Below are 24,370 nucleotides of genomic sequence, written 5' to 3'. Positions count from 1 at the left end.
GACCAGGAAGTTCCTGTGCCTCAGCTGATGGGTAGGAATAGCCCATTCCTCTGCAGAGCTTGCCTTTGGTAGGCTGCAGTGTTGGCACAGGAGCATGTGGGACCCCCTGAGTCCACAAGAGCTGCTGAGGGGGTGGGTGGGCAGGAGGGACTCTGGGTGAGTAAACACAGGGGAAGAGAAGTCCTAGGCTACCCTGGCTTCCCATGAAAGGTTAGGGTCAGCTCACACAGTGGGAGGGTCTGGAAGAGCCAAGGCTCCCACCCAGTCTGCCACCAAAGGCTGTCCCCAAAATAAGAGCTCCATTTGCTTTTCCCCTAAATATAAAAGTCTTTGGTTTTGTCTTAAGTTGAACTGCTTGGTCAGATAAAACAAAGCACCCTGTCTGGAGAGATGTAGTTCTGACAAAGTAAGTCAGAGTAGAAGGAGGGACCCAGAGGTTTCTGTCAACGACTCCTGAAAAACCAGGTCATTTTACTCTAGTTAGGTGTGTTTACTCTTAGCCAGCTGTTGGGCACATGAGCATCTGTTGTCCTGCTTTGCCCTGAAGAGGGAGGGAGTGGCCAGTAGCATTGTGAGTTGCTGTGCCAGAGCTGGGTGTGGGGTAAGGGCACTGCTAAGATATTTTGGGGTGCAAGTACCAGGCAAGTGTTTATTCTGAGTTTTAAACTTGCCTGGATGTGTGTTTGCACATCCCTTTTCTTTTTAATTAACCTGAATTTGGACACCTAGAGAGAAATGAGGGCCAGCCTTTCTGTTTTTGCACAGCCCACTGCCTGTCACCATGGCCCACGGAGTGGCTGACCAGGATGTGTGGCTCCTATGAGGCCAAGAAACTGTCCTCGTATCCCCACATTTTGACATAGAGAAGAGCAGCACTAAGCAGGTCCAGAGAGGTATGTTGTGAGGGCCAGATATGTGCGGAGACAGGCTAGCCATTGGACTGGCACTGTTGCTCTTGTCTCTTGTCTCCTCCCTAAGCAGTCTGTCAGGGCCTCTGTGGGTGAGCAGAGTGATACTGGAAGAGAGATTGACCCAGAACCCACTGTGCTCTCCAAGATGGAGGTGGACCACTTCCAAAGAAATGCTAGGTGTCCATTCCTTAAGAAAGACCCACCTCCCGATACTGCCACTGTGACATTAGAGTCCAGCATGAGTTTCTGAGGGGACAGCTATATTCAGTCTGTTGGCAGTCATATCCCCAAATAGTTGTGTCATTTTTTCTCAGTTATTCAGAAAAATTAAAAAGAGTTTTTCAGTCATTAAAAAAATATATTTTCCACTGCCTGTGAACCTGAGCCACAGGTTTGGCAGACCCTCATTAGCATAAAAACACTGTCCTTACTTGGAGTGTGTCCTTTAAAAAGGCACATGTCATCTGACAGTCAAGCCAACACTGTATGAGGACAGCTCTTCTTAGAAGTTTACTGGGTGAGTTTGTACTGCTATCTCTGGTTGTGGGGAACCATGTCACATTCAGTCTTCTCTGTACCACAGGATAGGCATGCCATCTTGCCATAGGTGCCTCTGATATGGGCGAGTCTGTTCATTATTGGAGTTCCATGCCTGGGACTCCTGGCCTTCCTTTACCCCAATGAGGAGCCTCATGGTTCCTGGCAACTATGAATGGCCAGACAGAGGCTGTGCGTTGCCTGCCTCCAGCCACCTCCCCAGTTGTGTGAGCACCAGGGGCAGCTTGTGGGAAGTAAGTCATTGGGAAGGATCCAGGGGTGGGATCACTCAAGCCTATTCCCCCTCCTCCAGGCCCATTCTGAGGCAGGCTCCTTGGTCAAGCAGGGTCAGAATAATAGAAGGGCTAAAGGTTCTGCTCAATAGTTACTTGCCCCTGGGGTCTCTTTTGTCACACCCTCCTCTTGGAGCCTGTTTGCTCCTCCAGTCTCCCTGCCATAGTAGCTCTTCTCTTCTTTCTTTTTTCTTTTTTTGGTGTGTGTGTGTGCATGTGTGTGTGTGCATGTGCGTGTGTGTATGTGTATGTGCACACGTGCGTACATGTATGTGTGCATACGAGTGCCTGTGTTTGCACATGTAGACGTGGATGATGCTGTCTTCATCTATCTTCGTCTTATTTTTTCTGAGACAGGCTTCTCACTGCACCTGGAGCTCACTGTTTTGGCCAGGCTGGCTGGGTAGTTAGCTCCAGCAGCCTTCCTGTTTGGGGTTACGGGCATATAAACTACTCCTGGTTTGTGTGTGGATGCTGAAGATCCAAACTCAAATCCTCATGCCCTCACACAAGCGATGTGCCCACTGAGCCATCTCTGCAGCCCTGTCCTCTCCTTCTGCTTTTCTGTCTAAAGCTACTGACTTCACAGTGGCTCTGCCCAGGATTTGTTGAGCTCTCTGGCTGTGTCCTCAATGTGCCTGTGCAGGTTTCTTTAGCTGCCTCTTTAAGTTCTAGCCTGTTTGTTTTTACATGGGCTTTAGAAGACTAATGTCTGTGTGTAACAAGGCTGTGTGTAGTTGTTACAGATTCCATGACACTCACCTAAACAGGTGTCTCTCTGCAGTGGGCAGTGAGGCTGCACTGCACTGGCATCCGTGCTGTGGGCCTGGGTCCTCCTGCTGCTTCAGAGCCAGAAGAGGATGGGGGTCTACTGACCCAAGCTCCACTGACCAGCCTGGCTTTGTCCCCAAACCCAGGTACTGCAGGGTGCTCAACTCATAGCCGTGGCCTCTTCAGATCCTGCTGCTACGGGAGTAGACGGGTCGCCTCTTCAGGGCAGTGACATTCAGGTTCAGTATGTCCAGCTGGCGCCCGTGAGCGACCACACAGCTGCAGCACAGGTGAGTCCTATCCTTCCTGATCCCACCAGCCTCCCTAGTAGACACTGGACTTGGGGCTGTGCCTGACATTCCTCTAGAGGTAGGAACCCTTGGAGAGAGACATTTCTGTTTGAAATGCAAGCTGTACTTGAGACACCTGTCTAGAAATGGTTGTCTGGATCTAACACCAGACCAAATCTCTTCCCTGCCCCCTTTCCTCAGAGCCGTTCTTCGGGGAGGCCAGAGTCAGGGTCTCTGTTTCCTGAGAACTCATTGCCCCTTCTGTTGAAGGCCACAGAAGCCACAGCCCCTCTGCCTGGCAGCCCATCCTGGGTACCAGAAGCTGCAGGCTCCAGTGGCTCAGCCCAGTCAGAGGAAGTGACAGTGGTCGGCAGGCAGAAAGCTCAAGACAATCTGAGTCTGTACCCTGTTGTCAGGTCTCCTACCTCCTTCTGCGCACCTCTGCCTACCACGGGAAACTTTTCTGGAGCTCCTTCCTCTGTGCACGATGGGCCTGGTACAGTGAGCAATGCGGGCTCTCACAGAAGTTTGTGGTCGCCTGAGAGCCAGGCCTTGGCCTAGGCTGGGCATAGTTTTACTTACCCCAGGAGCTGTTGAGGCTTCTCTGCCTCAGCCATTGGAAGGACTTATGGAACTGCTAGGCCAGGCATCTGAGGAGAGGGCACTATGGGATTCCTTCCCTGAAGGCCTAGGAACTCCTATTCCAGGTTTTCAGAGAAGGAACCTGGGCCTAGGTTATGACCCCCATAAAGCCTTAAGAGGCTGCTTCCTTCAGCTTGACACACAGCTGCCTACCTGATCTCATTTTTGCAAACTTGATTAAGCACTAGGCATTTTTCTGCCTACCTGAGCACAGAGCTTCATAGAAAGCATCTCCAATCCCCATCCCTCCACCTGAACTGAAATCCTCGTTCGTTCGTTCGTTCGTTCGTTCGTTCATTCATTCATTGATTTTTAGAGACAGGGTTTTTCTGTGTAGCCTTGCTGTGGTGGACTTGCTTTGTAGACCAGGCTGGCCTTGAATTCACAGTGATCCACCTGCCTTTGCCTCCCAAGTGTTGGGATTACAAGCATGCGCCACCACACCCTGCTTTATTTTTTAAGAAGTGAACTGAGGGCTGGAGAGATGGCTTAGAGGTTAACTGCACTGGCTGCTCTTCTAAATGTCCTGAGTTCAATTCCCAGCAACCACATGGTGGCTCACAACCATCTATAATGTGATCTGATGCCCTCTTCTGGCCTGCAGATGTACATGCAAACAGAGCACTGTATACATAATAATAAAAAAATAAATCTTTAAAAAAATGTGAACTGAACATAGCCTCAGCCATACTGTCCCCAGCAGGGAGATGGGAAAGAAGCCACTTTTGGTTTTGTTTGTTTGGTTTGTGTTTAAAAATCAGAGTCTTCAATGTGCAGTGAGAGTCGTTAGGTGCCAGCCCTGTCTGTGACCCTCGAGTGGAGAAGGCCCTGTGCCTGACTCAGCATTGAGGCTCAGTTACTTATCCTTCTGTGCCCCTGCAGTGCAGCTGACACAGAAACTCCGTAAGTCCTCCCAAGGTCGCAGGCTCTCACCCTGAAGCAGTGCCTGCAGTCTTTGTGACATCCCTCATTGAAAGGCGCCATGTCTTTAAGCTGTTCCAAGATGCCACTTTAGAGCACTAGGGGGTTTCTATAGGAAGTCAATATGACCACGAGAGTCTAAACAGATGTCAGGTTAAGAACATGGCATGTCTAATTCCTGTTGTTTCCCAGGGCACCTTGAGGAAAGGATGGGGAGTTAGCAGCAGTTTGGCCTCAGTTACCCAAGTTCTCCTAGGCAGGTGTGAGGTCTGCTTCTTTCCCATCTGGTCACGGGGAGCCTGGTATGCACACTTCTGAAGTTGCTGTGCCCTGTCTACTTGTGTGTGGAAATTGTGGCTCTGTATAACACATAGGTGGCTTGCTGACACACATGTGCTGCTGTGTTTTTCTAGAACAACTTTCCTTTCTTCCCCACCTTGCAGACGGCTGAAGCATTGCAGCCCACTCTGCAGCCGGAAATGCAGCTTGAACACGGAGCCATCCAGATCCAGTGAGACCAGGCATTGTAGGAGCCATGCCACAGCTGCTCACTGGCCCTGCCCTGCGTCCTGCTCTCCTGCTTCAGCAGCAACTGTGGGTTCTGCAGGGCATCAGAGAGTCCTTCCTCTTGGGGGAAGGTCCTGGCCACCCCTGCTGGAAGGCGCCTCAGGATTTGAGTCTCACTGCTGGTCTCCTGAGGAGAAGTGTAGTGTGGAGCGTGCTGAGTACATTCAGAAAAACAAGAACTACAATATTTTGTTTAAACAGCTTTTTTTAATTTGCTATGGTGTTTATAACAAAAGAGAAAATGGAAAAAAAAAAAAGAAAAAAAAAAAAAAGAACCCAAAACAAAACAAAAAACAAAGCCAGAACAGAAACACAACTGTGGAGTAACAGAAGCCTGGCCGTGTACTCCCTTCGGGGTCCTGACATAGATGCTGGAGGCAACTGACGATGCTGGAGCACTGCGGACCCGCTGCTAGGGGAGTGCTCCACGGTGTAATTATGCATTTCTAATGAAATAAAGTGTATTTATGGCCACAGAGGCTCAGTGTTGTTGCACCACGAGAGGACTTCCCCAGGGTGCCTGTTCCCGGAATGGGTCCTGGGAAGAATACTCACTTCCAGGTCCATGCGACCAGGGGATTCCTACTCCGGCCCCCTCTGCTGGTGCATGTGAGCTGTAGGCACCCCTGGGGCAGCTGCTTCCTCCAGCCCATCCTCTTCTGAATGCGTAGGCTGAGTGCAACCCTGGGGCTTCTTGGAGAAGGCCATGGCTACAGAAAAAGCAGTTTCAAGTAGTCAATCAGTGGCTTGTGAAGTGCCAGTAAAGTTGTCCTTACTGACAGTGCCATGCTTGAGGCTTTTCCTAGGATGATTTCAAAGTTGTGTTCTCAAATTATCATGCCTCTGTCTCAGGCCACTGCATTCTGAATTCCTGGGCTGGTTATTCACCAGGGTACACTGAGGTAGCAGAAGAGAGCAGCCACTGTTGAAGATGGCCCTGTGTGTGGGAACTGGGGAAGGGCACGGAGGCTGGGGTTATATCTGGGCAGGATCCCAGGCAAGAGTGAAGAACAGAAGATCAGTTCCAGAAGGATCCAGAAAGGAAAGCACACCCCAGCAAGAGCACATCCTGACCCCAGATACACAGGATGGGAGATGGCAGTAGATCCACACCTCGGAAGCTTGAGTTCTGGGAGGTGACTGCTTTCAGCAGTCAGGGCTTCAGAAAGCTAGTAACAATGTACCGTGTGACCCTGCAGTTGTAATCCCAGGAACACCCTCTGTGTTCATACATATGCCTGTGTGTGCACGTCTGTAATAGCCCCATTCATAACAACCTGAAGTGGAAAGAGCCCAAAGGTCCAGCATATGAATAGGGGAGCGAAAGCATGCCTCTCAATACAGAGGACTGTTTGACTGCCAAAGATTGGCACTCTGGCCCACACCGTAGCTTGATGAACTTGAAAACATTAGTGAGTGAAAGAATCCAGAGGTAAAAGACTCCTTACTGGAAGGTCATATGAATAAATGGACAGATTGACAGAAACACGTGGTCAGGATCTGAAGGAGGGACTGAGGTGGTAACATACAGGGAAGAGTGTATCATTGTGGGGTGGTGAGACTGGCCTGGACCGGATAACAGATGCTCTTGTCCTGTACACCAGGGCACTGTATTCGTCAGTCAAAAAGGTGAAATGTAGGAGGCAGAGGCAGGCGGATCACTGTGAGTTCGAGGCCAGCCTGGTCTACAAAGTGAGTCCAGGACAGCCAAGGCTACACAGAGAAACTCCGTCTCAAGGGGGAAAAGGTGAAATGTTTGGTGTTTGTTATATCTCAAGGTTATTTTTGATAAGTGGATCACACTTGGCAGAAACATGAAAATTGAGGCCATGTGCTAAAGAAGCTCTGTGGAAAGGAGATGCTAGGGGATTTCCAAGACAGCACCATGGGCCCAGATGGAGGCTCTCTGAGTAAGACTGCTGGGTCACCTGGAGCAGAAATGGATCGTAAGTGATCTATGTAAAATTGACTGTCTGAGATTAAAGAAATCAAATAGTGGAAAACCTAACTAACTCAGGGCAGGCAAGAAGAGAAGTGAATTATTTTAAAGTTCTTTTAATTGCATTAAAGAAAGACGGTGTTTGGTGTGCAACTTTAAGCCTTCAGTATCTGAAAACTATAGAAACGTAACTATCCATGAAGATTAGAATGCTTGCTCAAGTGGCCGCTAGCCCTGGCCTTGTCCCTGTAGGGACAATAGGATCCAATAGCCTGAGGAAGGTGTATTCCCAGGTATTCTCTGGAGCAGTGTTGAGGAACTCAGCTTGCCACCAGCTCTGAGCCGTGTTGTGTGTTCTCTGACCAAATGGAAGCAAGGTCAATGTTAATGATGTTAATGAGGACTCATGAAGATATTCTTCATTTAATGACAGATTGGAATGTCAAAACGTGGAATATGTCAGGCGTGCTGAAAAAAAAGCTAAGACAAACTTGGGTTGAATTAAGTCTAGATTCAAAGGACAAAACCAACATTGGTGCTGTGGGAAGACTACAAATAGAGCATCCCACTTACACAAATCTTCAGACAGTTGATAAACTCCTGCTAAAGCAGCCAGAAGGACAGTGGATACCCATGGAAGATGACAGTGTTGCAGCATCGATGGATTGGGAAAAAGCAGGTGGAATGGCATGCTGCCTTGACACTAGGCTGGGTGGGGTAGCAGAAAGGGAAGGAAGAAGAAGAAAAGGAAGATTGTTGCTTGTGTCTGAGCTACCCCAAAGCATGACATCAAGTGATGTGTAACCCCACTTCTCCCCTGGTTTAGTTGGATTTAGGCATGTATGCTTGGTATAATATTTGAAAGTCATTGTGACTCACTGTGCTAATATAACCACATGGTTATCTTAAGCAGACAAACTTCAGGTAAAAGTTACCTGTTCATGGTTAAGGGCACGTTGAGCAAAGTCACCATAGGTGTGATCAGAGGCATCTATAAGAACCCGGTGACAAATATCCCCTGAACTTGGATTTGGAAAGCCTCTCTGACGTGTGACAAATGAGGACACCTGACCCCTCAGCTACTCTGAACAATGGCAAGGATTGTTAGCACTGAGCAGCCAGGTGTGACTGCAAAGCCAGAGCTGAGACTGTCTCTGTCTATAGATATCTTGGATGTGGACACATAGCGGACATCACAGGAGTGACCAAGAAACCTGTGTGCTTTTTCTGGGTGCTAGCTACAGGCCACTTAAGAATCAACTTTCATGTCAATCAGAATCAGCACAGATGCTCTTAAATGCTGCATATTGGACTTCCAGAAGCTTCCACCAACAGAAATAAATCTAACAAAAGATACTGATATCACACAGGTCACTGCTCATGAACCAAAGCCTCATTGGTGAAGGTATGGGCGCTCTGCGTGGTGCAGCCAGTGAAGCTGCAAGCAGAAGCCAAGCAGGCCTTCTTCTGTGGCAGTGGACGGGCACGATGAGGACGGCTGGAGAGATGGCTCGGTGCCTAGGAGTGCTTACTGCTCCCCTCCTCGTGTGGAGAGCCCAGTGCTTATAACCTGATGCTTCCCTACACTCCCACAGCAGACAAACATGAAAAAACCCAAATCTTTAAGAAGGACAGTTACTTGTCTTGCTGGACTTGTGTGTGGCCCAACAGCAGATGGTTCAGAACAGAGAACTTAAGACAGAGACCCACCATGAGGATGTGGGGGTGCTGGGACAAGGGACACAAATTCACAATGAAGCTCATGGCAGCTGGAATTTCACAAGGGGTGCAGTGAACTAGGTGGTGAACTCTGGCTGAGGCTTGAGGGCAGGTGACTTGAGCTGGGTATAAAAGTGAAGGAAAAGCTGGCACAGAAAACACTACTTAGGTGCATGCGGTGGCACAGCCTGGGAGAGGAGGCCGCAGAGTCAGTCGTTCTATGTCAACCTCACCTACATAAGACCCCGACTTTTAAAAATAACAAAAACACTAAAGGAGATCCCAACACCTAGGAGAGATTGGCTCTTTGTGCACATGACGACTGCACAGTTCAAGAGGATCTGAGGAGCCAAGGAGGCCTGGCCTCACACAGGCCTTCCAGCCACTGAGAGACAATGTGACTGCCACTTACTGCTGAGATTCTGTTCTCCCAAAATAACAAAAAGGCAAAAGACTGAAACATATCCACCAGATCTCCATATGCCTAGTAAACACGAAGAGGATCAGCCTCGCTGCACCGAGATACTTTTAAACCATGATGGTTTACTACACAAGCCTGTGGAGAGAACAGTGAACAGCTGCCTCCTGTGGGTGAGGTGGTGGCTTAATCCGTGTCCTGGTCTAGTGATTTCTAGTGAGCACAGATTCAGGGCTAGGTCCCAGAGCCCTGCTGGCACGGGAATGGCTCATCCCCAGCCTGTGATTGCCTCCAGTCAGCACTGTGCTGTCCCCAGGCCAGAGAGGAGGAGCAGGCAAACCCTGCAGTCACGCTGACTGGTTGGATTGCCATGTAGTGTGGACTGAGGCAACATGCCTCACCTGCCTCGTTACCTACAAGCCATTGCTGGCAGAGGAGTTCTACAGACAGGACTGTGCCTAGCAGTACTGCACCCTCTTCCAGCGTGTTCACTAGGCACACAGGGCAGAAACTGTTTGCTAGCAGCTCTGCACTGCAGGGGTTCCTGTGACAGAAGGAACAAGGCACCAGACACGGGAAGAGCAGAGTGGCATCCTTGTGAGCAGGCTAAAGTGGTGGCAGAGAAGATACTGTGTCTTTTGTCCAAATAACACACAATATAGACGATATGAGGAAGTCCAAACAAGAAGCAGCATGGGGCGTTCCTTAGTCTTTGGAGCTGTCACAATAACGCCAGATAGCGTTACTTTCAAACTAATAGGGTGCAGATAATTACAAACAGCAAAAATACCCAGCCTGTCCAAAGAAGGGACAGGGCACAGGGAGTGTTATGGTGATAGTAGGGGCCCTGCAGGTACATTGGAAGCACCAAAGAAAGAGGCTTAGGTGAGGAAGGGCCACCTGGGAGTTGGGGATGATTGGGGACAGTTTTCTCTTGGGCTGGGTGGTGGCAGCTAAGTGCATGTGTGGGGCCTTACCATCCTTACAGCTAGTTGGGCAGGCACTGGGACCAGACAGCAAAGCACACAGAACCCATGGACTCCTTTACCCTGGCTTTCAGGGCAGCCCCTTATCTAACTCTATTGTCTCAGTTGCTGATAATAGGCTGGCAAGCATAGCTGAGCCTGCTGGTGTCACCAGCAGCCTGGTGGGAACAAGCGCCAATCTTTTTTGGAGGAGGAGGAGGAGAAGGATATCAGATTATATCCACAGGCAACTTTTGCAGACAGAAGTAATGAAGCGCAGTGAAAACCTAGGCAGCACAGACAACAGAAGCAACCCAGAGAGGCAGCCGCTGCAGCCGCCCCAGGAGGCCTTCAGAATAGCTCTGCTGGCACCACCGAGCTCAAGGAATTGTGGAGACTCTGAGCAATGAACCAAATGGTCATTCTGCAACTAGACAACAGCTGGACAGAAGCACAGATAACTGCTGTGGCAGCAGGTGAGCCTGTCAGACGAGGGCAATTGTGAATGGGAAAGAAAGTAGAAAAGACTCAGGATAAAATGTGTTCTTCCAAACCCTGGTGGGTGGGGATGTCCTATTCTCTCTGTCTTCCAGAAGGCAGGACACAAGACATCCCCCACACCTCTAAGGGAGGCATACTTTTGACTTAACAGACCTAAGGTCCGCAGAGAAAGACATTTATAGAAATCTTCCTCAGACCCAGTTCAAAGACGTAGCCAAAGGTTAGCAAATCAAACCCTAAAAGGTGGAGCGTGCTCACGGAGGTTCCGTGTTATGCTTCCGGTGTCCTGGGGGAGGTTCCAAACTCATTGTTTAAGTCACAGGCAGATGAACACAGTAACTCAAGCCCTTTAGATGCCCATCGCAGCCACATGGTGCCCAGTGTACAAGTGTGCCTTGGTCTAATTTGGGATGGCATTCACTGTTAAAACATGAAAAACATTTTGGCAAAAACTGCTTTTAATAAAATTTAGCATCCACTTAAAATATTAGAGAAACCTAGACATTCTAGAAGTATAAAGAACTTTCTTCATTTCCATGAGGGTTTTTAGGAAAACCTGGAACTCAGAGCACATGGACCACAATCTGTAAATGAGAAACAGGCCAGGTGACACCTGTGGGAGTGTGCACAGGAGAGGAAAACAAACAAGCGGCCTAGGAAAAAGGAAAACTCACTCACAGACAACTTTAGAAAACTGCAGGTAGCTGCCAAAGATGAAATCTAGAGCATCTGTAGCTCCCAGAGATGAATTATTGGCTCAAAAATCAACATGCAAAATGATACTGTGCTTCCACCTCTGTCAGTGGGCATTTAAAAACAAAACAAAACAACAACAACTGCAAACAACAACAAAAAGCTGCCATTAAAATAGTCTTAGCAGCCAGGGGTGGTGGCACACACCTTTAATCCCAGCACTTGGGAATCAGAGACAGGTGGATTGCTGTGAGTTCAAGGCCAGCCTAGTCTACAAAGTTAGTCCAGGACAGCCAAGACAGAGAGACTCTGTTTCAAAAAACCAAAAAATAAAATAAAATAGCCTTAGTTCAGTGTGGTGGTGCCTGCCTGCTATCCCAGAACTCAGGAGACCAAGGCAGGGGGATTGTACATTTGAGGCTCATCTGAGCTATATAGCAAGACCCTGTCTTAAACCAAAAACCAAACTAAAACAAAACCAAAAAGAAGTAGCTTTAAATCATAGTGTCAAGAAATGAATGCAGCTGAAGGCACATCAGGTGCTACAGGAAATTGATGGCACAGCTTTGAGGTAAAGACCCCTAAGCACAGGCTGGCCTGTCCCTGTACCATAGGCCACAGGCACCAGAGTAACTATGATTGCCATCCCTGGGTTACACCCTCCACTTCCTTGTACCTTAAAGTTAGAGAAAGCAAACCTTTGCCTAGCAGACAGCAGGCATGGCCCTCAGCCTGGACATAGGTCAACTGAACAAGGGATTGAGTGAGGAGGGCATAGAGCTGAGAGCCCAGCTCTGGGCAGGGGAGAAAGTGGGGTGCTGGCCAGTAGACGCTTGAAGGCTGCAGCAACACCCATCTTGATCTCTTGTCCTCTAGAGTCAGACCAGACTGTCACCATCTATCTGGCACCCAGGAGGATAGGATGGATGATGGCTTGCTGGCAATGGATCCCCATGGAGTTTTATCTGAGATCATCACGCCTGGCAGGCAGACAGGGGATGATGGATGGGCCACGACAGCAGCTGCGGAAGCAACTGAGCCAAGGTCACAGTTACCCAGGAGGAACACTGCTGCACAGCGGAAAGAAACCGTCCAACTCTACACTTTCAAGACTGAGGTCACAAGCTCTAGGTGCTGTGGGGCCTCTTTGTCCATGAGTAGCTCCGAAAGAGCTGGAGCTGAGGTCCTGGGCCCAAGTGCCACCTGGTGAATAGTGCGTCCTCCCAGGAACGTCGTGGGTATTCACTGCTTTTCCTGTCCACTCCATTGGCTTCAACTGAGGCCCCAGGACTGAGATCGTAGTGAGCCTGGCTGTGGCAGGTGCTGGCCCAGGATGTTGTCCCTTGCTGACTTTCATATGCAGAGACAAGTAGGCTGGATGGCACATTAAAGTCTCCTTCCTGAGTTGGATGTGGGCTCCATGGGTGTCCCTTTGTGCACGGTGGTATCATGGAGAATCAGGAAGGCTTGTGAGTGCTTACTAGGTTTGTGGTCTATTTTCTTAGTCAGATAACATTTAAAAATCTAAGCAAATCCTGGGTTGCAAATGATAAAACAGGGCCAGAATAACCCCACAAAGAATACCTACAGGGTCTCGAGGAACGGCTGAGTCAGTAAAGTATATTCCCTACAAAGACCCAAGCTCAGTCCCCAGCAACCATATTAAAAACCAGACATGGCGGTGCATATCTGTAACCTCTGAGCTGGGGGAGTAGAGGCAGGAGGCTCCTTCAAGCCTGCTGGCTGCCATCCAGCTGAGTCAGTGAGTTCCAGGCTTAGTAAGAAGCCCTGTCTCAAAAGAATCAAGTGGAGAATAATTTAAGAAGGTGCCCAGTGTCGAACTCTGATGTCCATACACACACACATATATGTGAGCACACACACAAAACAGCAGCTGTAGGCAGGTAGGCAGAACCAAGTGCTTCGAGAAGGAGCTCGGAGAACATGGCTGGTAAGCTTACAGGTTGGGGCTGGCACAGGTGTGTGATTCTGAGCCTTCCTCAGACCGCACAGTCATATCCCAGAGCCCTTTGGGCTTCCAGCGTAGATCCGTGCCACCTCTGACCCCACAGTCATATCCCAGAGCCCTTTGGGCTTCCAGCTGTAGATCCGTGCCACCTCTGACCCCACAGTCATATCCCAGAGCCCTTTGGGCTTCCAGCGTAGATCCGTGCCACCTCTGACCCCACAGTCATATCCCAGAGCCCTTTGGGCTTCCAGCTGTAGATCCGTGCCACCTCTGACCCCACAGGAAGCCCCTTCTAGTTGTTAGCTTTGTCTGCCCAGAAAGAAGCTACTTGACTTCGAGCCCCCGGCCCCACTGGGCCTCCACAGTCTGGCACTCCCTTGAAGGTCAGCACAGTGACAGGCCAGTGGCACCCACGCCGGCAAGTCCCTAGGAAGCAGAGGGTCAGATAAGAGTAGAAAGACAGGGCTGGAGAGATGGCTCAGAGGCTAAGAGCACTGACTGCTCTTCTAAAAGGTCATGAGTTCAATTCCCAGCAACCACATGTTGGCTCACAACCATCTATAATGAGATCTGTATACATAATAAATAAATAAATCTGTTAAAACAAAAACAAAAGAGTAGAAAGACATAGAGATCAGGCAGCCAGAGACAGAGCTACAAAGATAGATACAGAAAGAGGCACAGACATACAGAGGGACTTAGAGACCCTGTCTTAAAAATCAGGTGCACTGAGTGGTGGCGGTGGCACTCAGTAGACAGAGGCAAGTAGATCCCTGAGTGGATCTCTGTGAGTTCGAGGGCAACCTGGCCTACAGAGATTTCTAGGACACAAGGACAGCCAGAGAAAAAAACAAAACAAAACAAAAAAGTGATCAGACAAGACAGGAAAAAAGGGGGAGTGGGGCAGGTGCCCTGTCAGCTGCCTCAGTTGCCACCTGCTGGAACACCTGGCTCCCTCAGGCCCTTCCGAAGTCTCAGGTGGCCCTAAATCTGGCTGCCTTGTTATAATTCAAATGGGCAAATTCCAAGTCCCACTAGGCTCCAGGAGGCCAGTTTGTCACACCTGGCTCAGAGATAGGAACTGTGTTGTCTGCAGCACCACACCTCTCGAATCCTGTGTCCATTGGAACACCATCTTAACATCTGGGTGACGAGAGGGAGGCGCGCCACCTCCAACCCTATGCGCTACAACACTTCATTCAGAGGTGCCCACAGCTGCCATCTGCAGGAAGCTCCCAGGAAGTGCTACCAGGTCCTAGAGGGGTTAATTCTCAGGCAGACACTGTTCCTGGTAGTCAGCTGAAGCGGTTTTGCAGATGGTCTCAGTGTGCCCAATTGGCCCTGTGGCTCAGGAGAAAAACCACTTAATAATCTTCTTTTTCTTCTGACGCTCACCCTTCACCATTGCAACACTAGTGAACAGATGCCAGGAAATTCTGAGACTGCCGCTAGGTCCCGGCGGGTGCTCTCGTCTGTGTGAGCCTTCTGCCTCCTGGCCTCTTTGAGCCTCATTTTTGGGAAGGCTTCATTCCTGTTACAGCCTGCAGCTCAGATAAATCCACTTGGGGAGCTAACAGGGCCTTCTTCCTGGATGGTGGAGGTGGCAGGATGATTATGCGCTTCTTGTCCCCACCGAAGAGTAGGCTGCTTGCCACAGAAGCCACCAGTCTGGCATGGGAGTGTCTGGCTTCTGGTCAGTTTGGTTATGTCTCTTTTTCATGTCCCCCTCCACCCCAAAACCCTGGTGCATGAATAAACTTTGGAGAGAGTTCAAAGGGACTCTATAGCTTCTGAGGAGGGTTGGCGCAGGCTGGACCAGTAGTTAGTGAGCAAGAAGGAGATGACATCTTGCAAAGCCAGGTAACTGGCTGTATTTTCCAAAGTGACAGGAAGGGAACTAGGTCCAGAAAGGTTCCAGCCACAGGGGCCTTGGCCTCATCTGTTTTCAGAGCCCCTTCTGGGGCACACTCTTGTATCTGCTTCTGCCCAGCCGACACTGCTGAGTCAGGGATGGGAGGCAGCTCTGCCACAGCATCAGGAACCACTTGAGACTCCCCAGGGTCTCCGTGTGGGCCACCTGTTCAGGCAAGCTCCCCCGCCCCCATCACCCTTGCCTTCCCATTCCTGACATAGCTGTGGCTGCAGTATGTCTGGAATTTGCCAGGGCAGTGAACTGGGGACACGTGTGGTTGGGTCTGTGGGTGTGTCTCGGGGTTTGCCGTGTCTTCCAGCAGGAAGGCAGCTGCTCAAATATGGGTTCCAGATGCCCATGACTGACATACTTGACAGAACTCTGGATTAATGTCCACCAGAACACTGGCAGTGGCAGAACGTAGCTTCATTCTCGCCCTGGCCGAGGGTGCTATTCATGGTTTGGACGCTGGTGTTGGAGAGGAGTTCCAGATCCCTGGATCCTGTAGAATGTAGGGAATCCTCAGGTCAGGAGTTTCTGGGAGTTCAGCCCTGCTGGGCTTTCACAAAGGGGTTGGGACCAGCAGATGTTGCATCATGGATCCGGTGCATGGTGATGACCACGGGGCCCTTCTGGCTACTGAGTCTCAGATTAGCAGCATAGAACTTGCCTCAGAGCCACAGCTGTGCCCACGTGGTGGGACACCAGTCTATCCTGGGCCGGTTTGTCTCAGGAAATGGACACAGCTCCCCAGAGCTTCTACCAGGAACATGCCTCCTCAACAGGGCTGCTCTGCTCAGACCCGATAAGGTCACTCTCTCTGTTCCTGTACTCCCTGCCTGGGGCAGCCAGGCTGTGGGCTGAGCAGCTCTCGGGGCCTGTCCTCTGGCCACCCTGTGAAGACCTCCGGGTGTGAACAAACAGGCCCACCAGCTCCCAGTCAGGCTGAGTGGGCACAGCATCTCTGTGGTCCTAGGGGCCAGAGAGGCCACTCTTGCCTGCTAAGTTCTATGTGGGGGTGGCGAGCAGCACCTTGGGGGAGCAGCAGCTTGGGAGGCCAGAAGTTCCAGAAGTCCCTGAGGGCACTAGCTCCCGCCTCTGCCTTATCCCTGTTTAGAGGGGGATTTTAAAGAATGACCTCAGCCCAGTGGGCGTGGGCGCAAGACAGAGCCATACTCTGCTCTTCACTGGAGTTTACAGCAAGCCCTGCAAGGGCCCTTTTTCTCATGCTTCCCCCAGACAGCGGCTACTCTTCTTTCCTATGCCTAGGCCAAGCCGTAGAGTTCTGGGTGTCATCTTGTTAACCAGCTGTGGGTACCAGAGCTGGTGAAGCCAATGAGAGTGAAACCAAGGCCAAGCACCAGGCCTTACCCTTGGGCAAAGGGGCATAAGATGATCTGATAGGTCTGGCTGTGTCTAAAGATGGCTCCATTTGTCAGGGCTGGAGAGGTATTGCTGCTAGTGTGGGTGGGAGCCTGGGAGTCTGAGTGTATGGGTCACGAGGAAAGCAAGGAGTAAGGAGGAAAGAACTAGACTCCAGTTCTCTCACAGAGGCTGGGGCTTTCCATTTGCATGCCATCCATTGCTTTTTCAGTGGAGATTGGAAGGGACAGGGCTGGAAGAACAGAGGAGACACCCAGCTGAGTCCTTCTGAATACCTTGGCCCAAGAAGCTTTTGTCTTGCACTGGGTCCAAGGGAGCAGATGAGTTCAGGGACCTAACATGAAGGCCCACAGTGCAGCCTGCCCATCCTTAGGAGACCATGGCACTGGGAGGCGCTTCCTCAACAGCTGGGTTTGGTACTGGTTGCTAGGTACAGCTTGATGGGAGGACGGGGAGGATCTGTGGCAGATCAGCCTCTCCAGATTTCCAGAGTCACCCAGGCGAGGCCAAGACACGTCTAAAGGCAACACTGATTTTGCGGTGGGCAAAGGACTTGAGAAATGGCAGCTCAGCAGAGGTGAGACCAGTGGCCAGTAGCTTTCAGCTAGGCCAAAAGGAGCATGGACAGAGCCATGGGTGTCTTAAGTGTCCCCCCTTAAACTTGGCGCCATCTGCCCACCATTAGTTTTCTCACTGCTGTGATAAAACAGCTGTCCAAAGCAACTATTTCACTCCCCGTTCTTGGTCACAGGCCGTCGTGGTAGGGGAGGTGTGGCAGGCAGTGGGACCTAGAAGGTGACTAGTCACGTGGCTAAGCAGAGAATGGCCAGCGCATGCTAGTGTCGAGCTGTTTTGCCCACCTCACACAACACAGTCCAGGGTCCCTTGCTCAAGGAATGTTCTCAGTCACATTTAGGAATATTCCCACACCTGTTAACAGTTTCTCATGAGCATGGCCTCCTCAACATGGGGCCACCCATATTAGGGGTATGAGCTCCCTCTGCAGTTAAATCTTCTAAGTAACCGCCTCCTAGGCACACCCAGAGGCGTGTTTTCATGCCGACTCTGAATCCAGCCAAGGTGAAAATGAGGATCAACTGCCAGAGCCAGGGACCCAACACAGGCCCCCTGGGTCCAGTAGCACCCAGAGCCCTGAGGGCCAATGTCATCCACTGCACTGCTCTGTCCTGCCCATCCCCTCTGTCTATCTGGGCAAGTGGTACTGAGCCTGGCACCTCCTCCCTGGATGAACTGGGGGGTAAAGCTTTCTCCGCGCATCTGAGGGCAGATGAAGCTCTCGCCCAACCCCTGACAAAGGGACCGCTGGGCTGAATTGCTCTGGTGCCTGGCAGCCCCTCACCCACCAGCAGTCCCTCTTTTCTCTTTATCGCTCAGCATCTAGTGGGACACATGAAGGCTGTGGACATGCCCTGCACCCTTTCAAGCTTCTGCCGCGCCTGTGTATGCTGAGAGCCACACCATGATGTCATTTTGCAGCTCTCCTTCCAGACCTCACCAGGCCTGCCCGTCTTCATACCCCGCAGTACTGGTGACCATCAAGGCTGCGTGTCAGAGACCGAAGGCAGCAGAGGGAGCTGGAAGTGGGTATGGCCCACACATGTGTGAGCACTCATGCATGGCTATGTCCACGTTTACCCACCAAGGAGTATCGCCTGCGCTGGCTTCTTTCTCCCCAGTTGTCGCCTTTCAGCTGTTAGATGGACAGGATCCTTTCCAACAGATGCCAGAGGCCTGGCCCTGGAGGCGGTCACTTTTAGCTTAGCCTGTGTTGTATGGGGAAGTGCAAGGCCTGCCAAAGCCCCAGGCAGAACCAGACCCAGATGAAGTCCTTCTGGTCTTTGCCAGGCTGTGTAGGACAAGAAGTTAGAAATGCACGTGATTAGAGACTTGATTCAGTTATCATGGCGGCCCCCAATGTCGGGGGTTCTCCATTGCCAGCATCCAATGACAGGCACAATGGCTGGAAATCTCAGGCTGGCGGGGGGGGGGCAGGGGGAGGCTGTTTTTGGCAAAACATCTGAGAGAGCCTGGGGCCTCTGTCTAAGGGTAGCCAGGCTGCCCTGATTTCCAGGGTCACAGTTCTTCCCACCCCTCCACTCCTGTGCCTTCCCAAGAGGTCAACAACGCTCCGTGCTGGTGAGGTCTGCTGTGGGTTGAGGAAGGGGTAAGATGGGTTCCTCCAGAGAGACAGGCTCAAATCTATATGGTCCAAGGAGCCAGTTGGCAGCCTGGCCCCTCCCCCTGCAGCCACAGGGACACCTTGCTGTCCTTCTCTCCGTAGCTAATCAGAGCAAAGCTCAGTTCACTCAGGCCTCTGTCCCACAGTCTTCCTAGGAGATGAATAAGGCACACCTGTGGGCTGTGTTTGTGAGGACAGGGCCAGAGAGGATTAGCTAAATGAAAAAGACCTTCCCTGAAGACCAGACTGGATTAAGAGGGGACACAGAGGTGAGAGAGTGTGCTGGCCATGCCTATAAATCTAGCGTTTGGGAAATAGCAGTAGAAGTTAGCCTGAACTGCACACACCTGACAAAAGGGAATTCAGGAGGGTAGTCCAAGAGCAGCCATGTCTTCTTCCCTCCCTGGACACCATGAAGTGAGCAGCACCACTTCACCACGGTGGACGGAAGCCATGATGCAAAATTCCTCCTCCCTTCCTGTGGCAGCTACTATTGATAACCATCTTGACAGGTCTAGAGTCATGAAGAAGCTTCAGGTTCCACTTGGGAGTGTCTGGATGCCATCATCTGAGGCCGGAGGCTCATCTATTGTAGGCAGTGCCATTCGTTGGCCTGAAGGAACCCGAGAAAAGGGACTGAGCCCCAGAATTCACTGTCTCCTGCTTCTTAACTTCAGACATAACGAGACCAACTGCCTCAAGCTTCTGCTGCTGTGATTCCGAGCCACAACAAATGCTTGATCACAACAATGGGAAAAACAACTCCTACTTAAGTTGTTTAGTTGAGGTGTTTACCACAGAGATAAAAAGTTGAGAGTCACTCCTGACCCTGTGGATTCACCTGTTGAGTGCGGCTTCATCTGAAATGGTCTAAGCAGCTGTGACTAAGATCACACTAAGATCAGCTGGGTCGCACAGCTCTAATCCTGTGATTGGGATGGGCCTAGGGAGCGGAGGGAGAGCTGGAGACAGCACTGGAGAAAGCCACATAAAGGCAGAGGGAGAAACTAGAGCGACCTCGTCATAAGCCAAGAGGCTCTGCGTAAGCGGTGGAGGGAGCAGCCCTGACACCTGGACTTAGGAATCCCAGCCTGAAGAACTGGAGGAGGAGGGGTTGGTCCTCTGGCTTTGCCCCTAGGATCCCAAAGCATGGCCACAACAGGGAGCAGCCATGTAGGCCTCCCTCTGTGTGCCAGGGTTCTGGGAGAGAAGCTCCCAGCTCCCTTAGGGCTGTTGCCACAGATATAGGGCTCCTGTGCCCAGACTGTTGTTTCTTCTAACTGTTCCTCTCTTCAAAAATCTCTGATGACTCAGAAGGGCAGAACTCCTGCCTCTGTTCTCCCTCCTGCCTCAGGGATGGAGAAGCGAGGGTGCAGGTCCTGCTGTCACCATCCCTGGGAGCAGCCACATGATACTGAGGAGTGTCTAGGTGGACACTCAGGGAGATAGCTCTGTGGCCACTGAAGGTGGGCAGCAGTGTGGTCCTTGCAGGAAATATAGCCATCGGTGTTACTGAGAAATAGGGCAGGTCCTAGCTCCAAGTTGCAGTCTGTGCCAACTGGGCCCACCGTTTCCTCTAGACAGGAACACATAACATGTCTGTTTTGAACAGGTGCACCCGAGGAGGGCTGTGTGGACAGTATGGAGCCCACCTGTTTGTTCTGCCGCTTTGGTGGTTTGAATGAGAAAGGCCCCGTGGACTCACATATTTGAATGTTTGGTTCGCAGTTGGTAGAACTGTTTAAGGAGGATGAAGAGGTGTGGCCTTGTTGGGGAATTGTGTGTGTGGAGGACTGCTGAGTGAATGTATCAACCATCAATAAAGCACCATTTAGCCAATCAGCTGGGCAGAAGGACAGGAAGTGGAAGGCGGGACTTCCGGGAGGGGGAGGAGAAAGTTTGAAGGGTGGGGGGAGGACGAGGGAGTGTTGACTAGGACGAGGAGAGAAATTGCCTAGCACCATCATAGTGGCAAGTGCTTGGGGTATATGTACGTTATGACGTTTTGGGTAGTTTGTTTATTTTACAGGTAGATTTGTTTTAGTTAGATTCTGCCCAGCACATAGTGCTGACAGTTTTAAAAGTACGCTTCAGACTCCTTGTCATTATTTAGCCTTCTTAGGCCCAACAGATACAAATGTATTGTAACAGATGTGTCACCGGAGCTAGGTCCAGTCTCTTTCTCTTTCTCCTCCCTGCTCCTGCATCAGATGTGAGCTCTCAGCCTCTTCCCCCAGCACCGTGCCTGCCTACCTATTACCCTGTTCTCCATCATGATGGCATGGGCTCACTGACTGAACCTGGAAGCCAGCCCCCATTACACTTTCTTTTTTAAGTTGCCTTAATTACGGTGTCTCTTTACAGCAATAGAAGAGGAATTACGGCCCCTTTGGGCTCATATGTGAAAATGTAGGCCATGCCACATGAGCTCATTGGCCCTGTTGGGTGAGCACTCTAGGCCGCTCCATCCTCTTTCTGGCTGCTTCCACATCCTGTAGGCCTTTCCTGCATAAACTCTGGGCGTCCACGTGAAGAAAGGGAGGTTTCCACAATACTTCGCAATGCCCTGGCCTCATGAGGCTCACAGAGGGCAGCCCGAGGACATGTCTTGACCCAAAGACACGAACCTTCAGAGGGGTCTGGATCCATAATTCACCAATTCTCCGCATGAGGACTCATGTTTTGAGTGCCAGGACGACAGCCTGTGGAAGGGCAGGGGTTGGATTCCTTTCGCCCAGTCCCCACCTTGAGCAGTGTGCACAGAGGGCATAGGCTCACCTGTCACTCAGTCCCGAGGGCTGCGGATAATGTGGCCCGGAGAATTCTTGTAGGAATTGTGACTGTGGAAGTGTCGGATGAATGAAACAGTGGACCTGTAGCAAGGAGCAGGCCGGCGTGAGCGGGAACTTTAGAGGGTTGCAGCACACAGCTGGCGCGGACTTTGGGAGACCAGAGCTCAGCAGAGCGCTAGCGGTTGGAAGCGTTCTGGCACTGTCACCAGTACCAACAGTAGATAAGCAAATCTGGGTCTGGCTACACAAGACCCACCTGTGGAAAGGGATGGAGCTCTGAGCCACGACACACAGGTAAGCCCCCGAGAACCTGGTGCAGAGAGACAGAAGCTAGCCACCGCGCAGCGCCCCGTGGATCACACAGGCCATTCCACATAGATGCAGAACAGATTGTTGGCTGCCAGGGTTGGAGGAGCTTGGAGGATATGGAATCTTTGAAGAGACAAAAATTACTTTGGAACTGTTAAAAGGTAGTGGGATAACTGCCAGTGATTATACTTTTAAAAAGTCAAATTTTATGCTAAATCTCACCTAAATCAAGGGAAGAGAAATATCAGGGGATTTCTAGTGCATTCGTGTCACATGCATATTTTGAGCATGTGCACTCGCCTTGGCTACAGCTGCTCCTGGGGGGCCCACACTCCACAGCACATGTGCCACGTATGTCCTGCTGTTCCCCCAGACACTTCCCTCCATGCCATCGAGGTCCTTTTGGCTGGCTGATGGTGGATCTTTGTCTGTAAGACAAAAGCTTCCAAGCTTCCAGGATGCAGAACACTTTTGCATTAACAAAATGCCCATGGCAAGCTCCCCTCCCCCACCCTCGCCTCCCCGGTCTGTGGTTCTACCTGCCCAGAGCTCGGACCTCACGACCTTGCAGAGCCCACTCCTGTTGCATACCTAGGGCTGCCATGCTCCAGGCTGCAGCCCTGAGGGCACAGGGGTTGCTGGGAAGCTGCAGGCAGATGGACGAGGGCTTGGAATAAAGCCCCAATAGGAAGATAAGGCTTGAGACAGGAAAGTGGAAACAACGAAAGGAATTTCAGAGGCATAACTACTCTAAGAAGCCAGAAGCAGCAAGTGGGGAAGCCAGGGCTGGCATTTCCCTTCCCAGACAGTAAAGCCTTAACTGCTCCCTGAAGAGGACTTCAAAAGCAGTAGAAGGTAAAGACTGTGGCTCTGCCCTTGGGATGTGGCTGAGGGTCAGTAGCCGGAAGACTGCTTGCTCCCTCTTTACGTTGCCTCTCTTTAACCTCTGGGCAGAAATGTGGTAGATACGAGTGACCCATATAAGTTATAGCTGCTGACTCAGTTTCCCTAGTAGTTCAGGAGCACCAGAGCGGCTGTAAGTGAAAAGAATGGGACACTCAGCTCAGAGGGAAGCCAGTGTGGCCTCTGCCTCACAAGCATGGGTTGTCAGTGGCCAGTGACTTTCACCTCAGTTTGCACAGATGGCTGCGGCTTGAAGTTTAAGGGCAGGCTAGGGTCCTCATGAAGAAATAAGAAATAGGCAGGGAGTCTGAGCATTAACCCTCCCAGGTGGACTCTGCTGCCCATACTCCATAAAGATAGCCCCAAGACATAAGTGCAGCTCCCCTGCCTCCTAGTGAGGGCCTTTCAGCTCTGTCAGCAGGTGCGTACCCCCCTGCTTCCCTGGAGAGGAGAGCCAGCCTTTGTGAAGCCACCCACTTCTCAGCCGCGCCTCCCAGCATCTTAGCCACGTGTTCGAGTTCCTGTGGAGTGAGCAAGGAAAGCCAGTTGGATGCTTAGCAGACTTTGAGTCCTAACAGAGAAGACAGCTCAGTCCAAACCCCTTCCCCCAGGCACAGCAGGGTTAAGTGTCTGTGAGCAGAGACGGGATCCCAGGCTGCCTGGAACTTGAGACTTCCCAGCTGAGAGCCAGCTCCAGCGAGCGAGATGCAGACCCAGACAGGCTGCAGCGGGCACCGAGGTCGTGAATGCAGGCCTTGAGGATAGCTGCCACCACAGCCCACAGAAGCCATGCCACGGCTCCAACTCTGGTAAGTGGAGCACCGGGCGCCAGCTTCGGGGGCAGCCGGGATGTGGGCTGCAGCCGTTTATTAGGAGTTCGGATCTGGTGCGGGCAGAGCAATCTGTGTTTCTTATTATTAATACATTCAGACTTGTGAGCCAGTCATGTGAGCTCGAAATCTGGAAACATCTTCAAGGCAAAACAAAGTGTTTTGTTTTCCTGCTGAAGATCCCAGTTGCTGGATCAAAGTCTGTAGACTCAGAAGGCGCCTTTGCCCAGTAGGAAGCATCCTGGGCACACCTTGGGTCTGGCATTGCGAGGGCCTCACTGACGGCTATTTTTGCGTCTTCTCTTCTGTGATACTTTCCAGGTGTCAGGATTATCTGTCAGTACTGGGCACTGATGCCACAAGCAGCCTTGGTTAGCTAGACATTATACCCTTGGGCCTATTGCTACAGTTTTGTTTTGTTTTTTTTCATTGAAAAAGTAGCAGGCCAGAAGGGCTGGGTGCTCCCAAATCACTAACCTGCCAACCAGACCAGACAGTTTACAACCACAGGCGATCTACTTTGGGTATATGCTTCTGTTAACCACCCATTTTTGACGACATTTCTAAGTACTGGTCTCTTCACGACCCCTTTCCTTGGGCAGGACCCAAAGCAGGCCACTTCTGGTAGCTGTTTGAAGTGTGTGCTTCCCATTAAGAAGCTGGGCCACGAACGAAAGTGACAGTCGCAGTTTTTAAGCATAAACTTCCTGGACCTCTCTCGGAAGGCTCCTCCACGGGCACAACTGGAATCAGGGCCCCTCTTCATGGGGTCTGCCTCAGTGTTTCTCAGCAGGGTGATAGTGGCGGTGATGGGTAGGGCCCTGGCTTGTTACTGGAAATTCATAGAGGGAGGAAAGTGGATGAGGCTCACCTAAGGCTGCCCTCGGCATAGCGTTGTATTCATT

General features: G+C 51.1%; 2 protein-coding genes across 11 annotated transcripts in view; both read left to right on the top strand.

Annotated features, from left to right (window-relative positions):
* Positions 1-5,406, top strand: part of BANP (BTG3 associated nuclear protein) — an 81,934-nt gene extending 76,528 nt beyond the window's left edge. For all 10 annotated transcript variants that reach the window (XM_084756903.1, XM_084756911.1, XM_084756906.1 and 7 more), the window contains 2 exons: positions 2,659-2,802; positions 4,809-5,406. In XM_084756903.1, the coding sequence (XP_084613029.1) occupies positions 2,659-2,802; positions 4,809-4,880 (216 nt within the window). In that variant the 3' untranslated portion in view covers positions 4,881-5,406. The remainder of the gene's footprint in view (positions 1-2,658; positions 2,803-4,808) is intronic.
* A 17,774-nt stretch (positions 5,407-23,180) lies between these two features.
* ZNF469 (zinc finger protein 469) overlaps positions 23,181-24,370 on the top strand; it is a 228,451-nt gene continuing 227,261 nt past the window's right edge. Inside the window, exon 1 of the mRNA XM_084756898.1 lies at positions 23,181-23,444. The gene's annotated coding sequence lies outside the window, so the exon portion shown is untranslated. The remainder of the gene's footprint in view (positions 23,445-24,370) is intronic.

This window comes from Acomys minous (assembly GCF_964271855.1).
Source record: "Acomys minous genome assembly, chromosome: 14".
Taxonomy (NCBI): Eukaryota; Metazoa; Chordata; class Mammalia; order Rodentia; family Muridae; genus Acomys; species Acomys minous.
The sequence above is the reverse complement of the archived record's forward strand: the minus strand, read 5'-3'. Positions and strand labels throughout refer to the sequence as shown.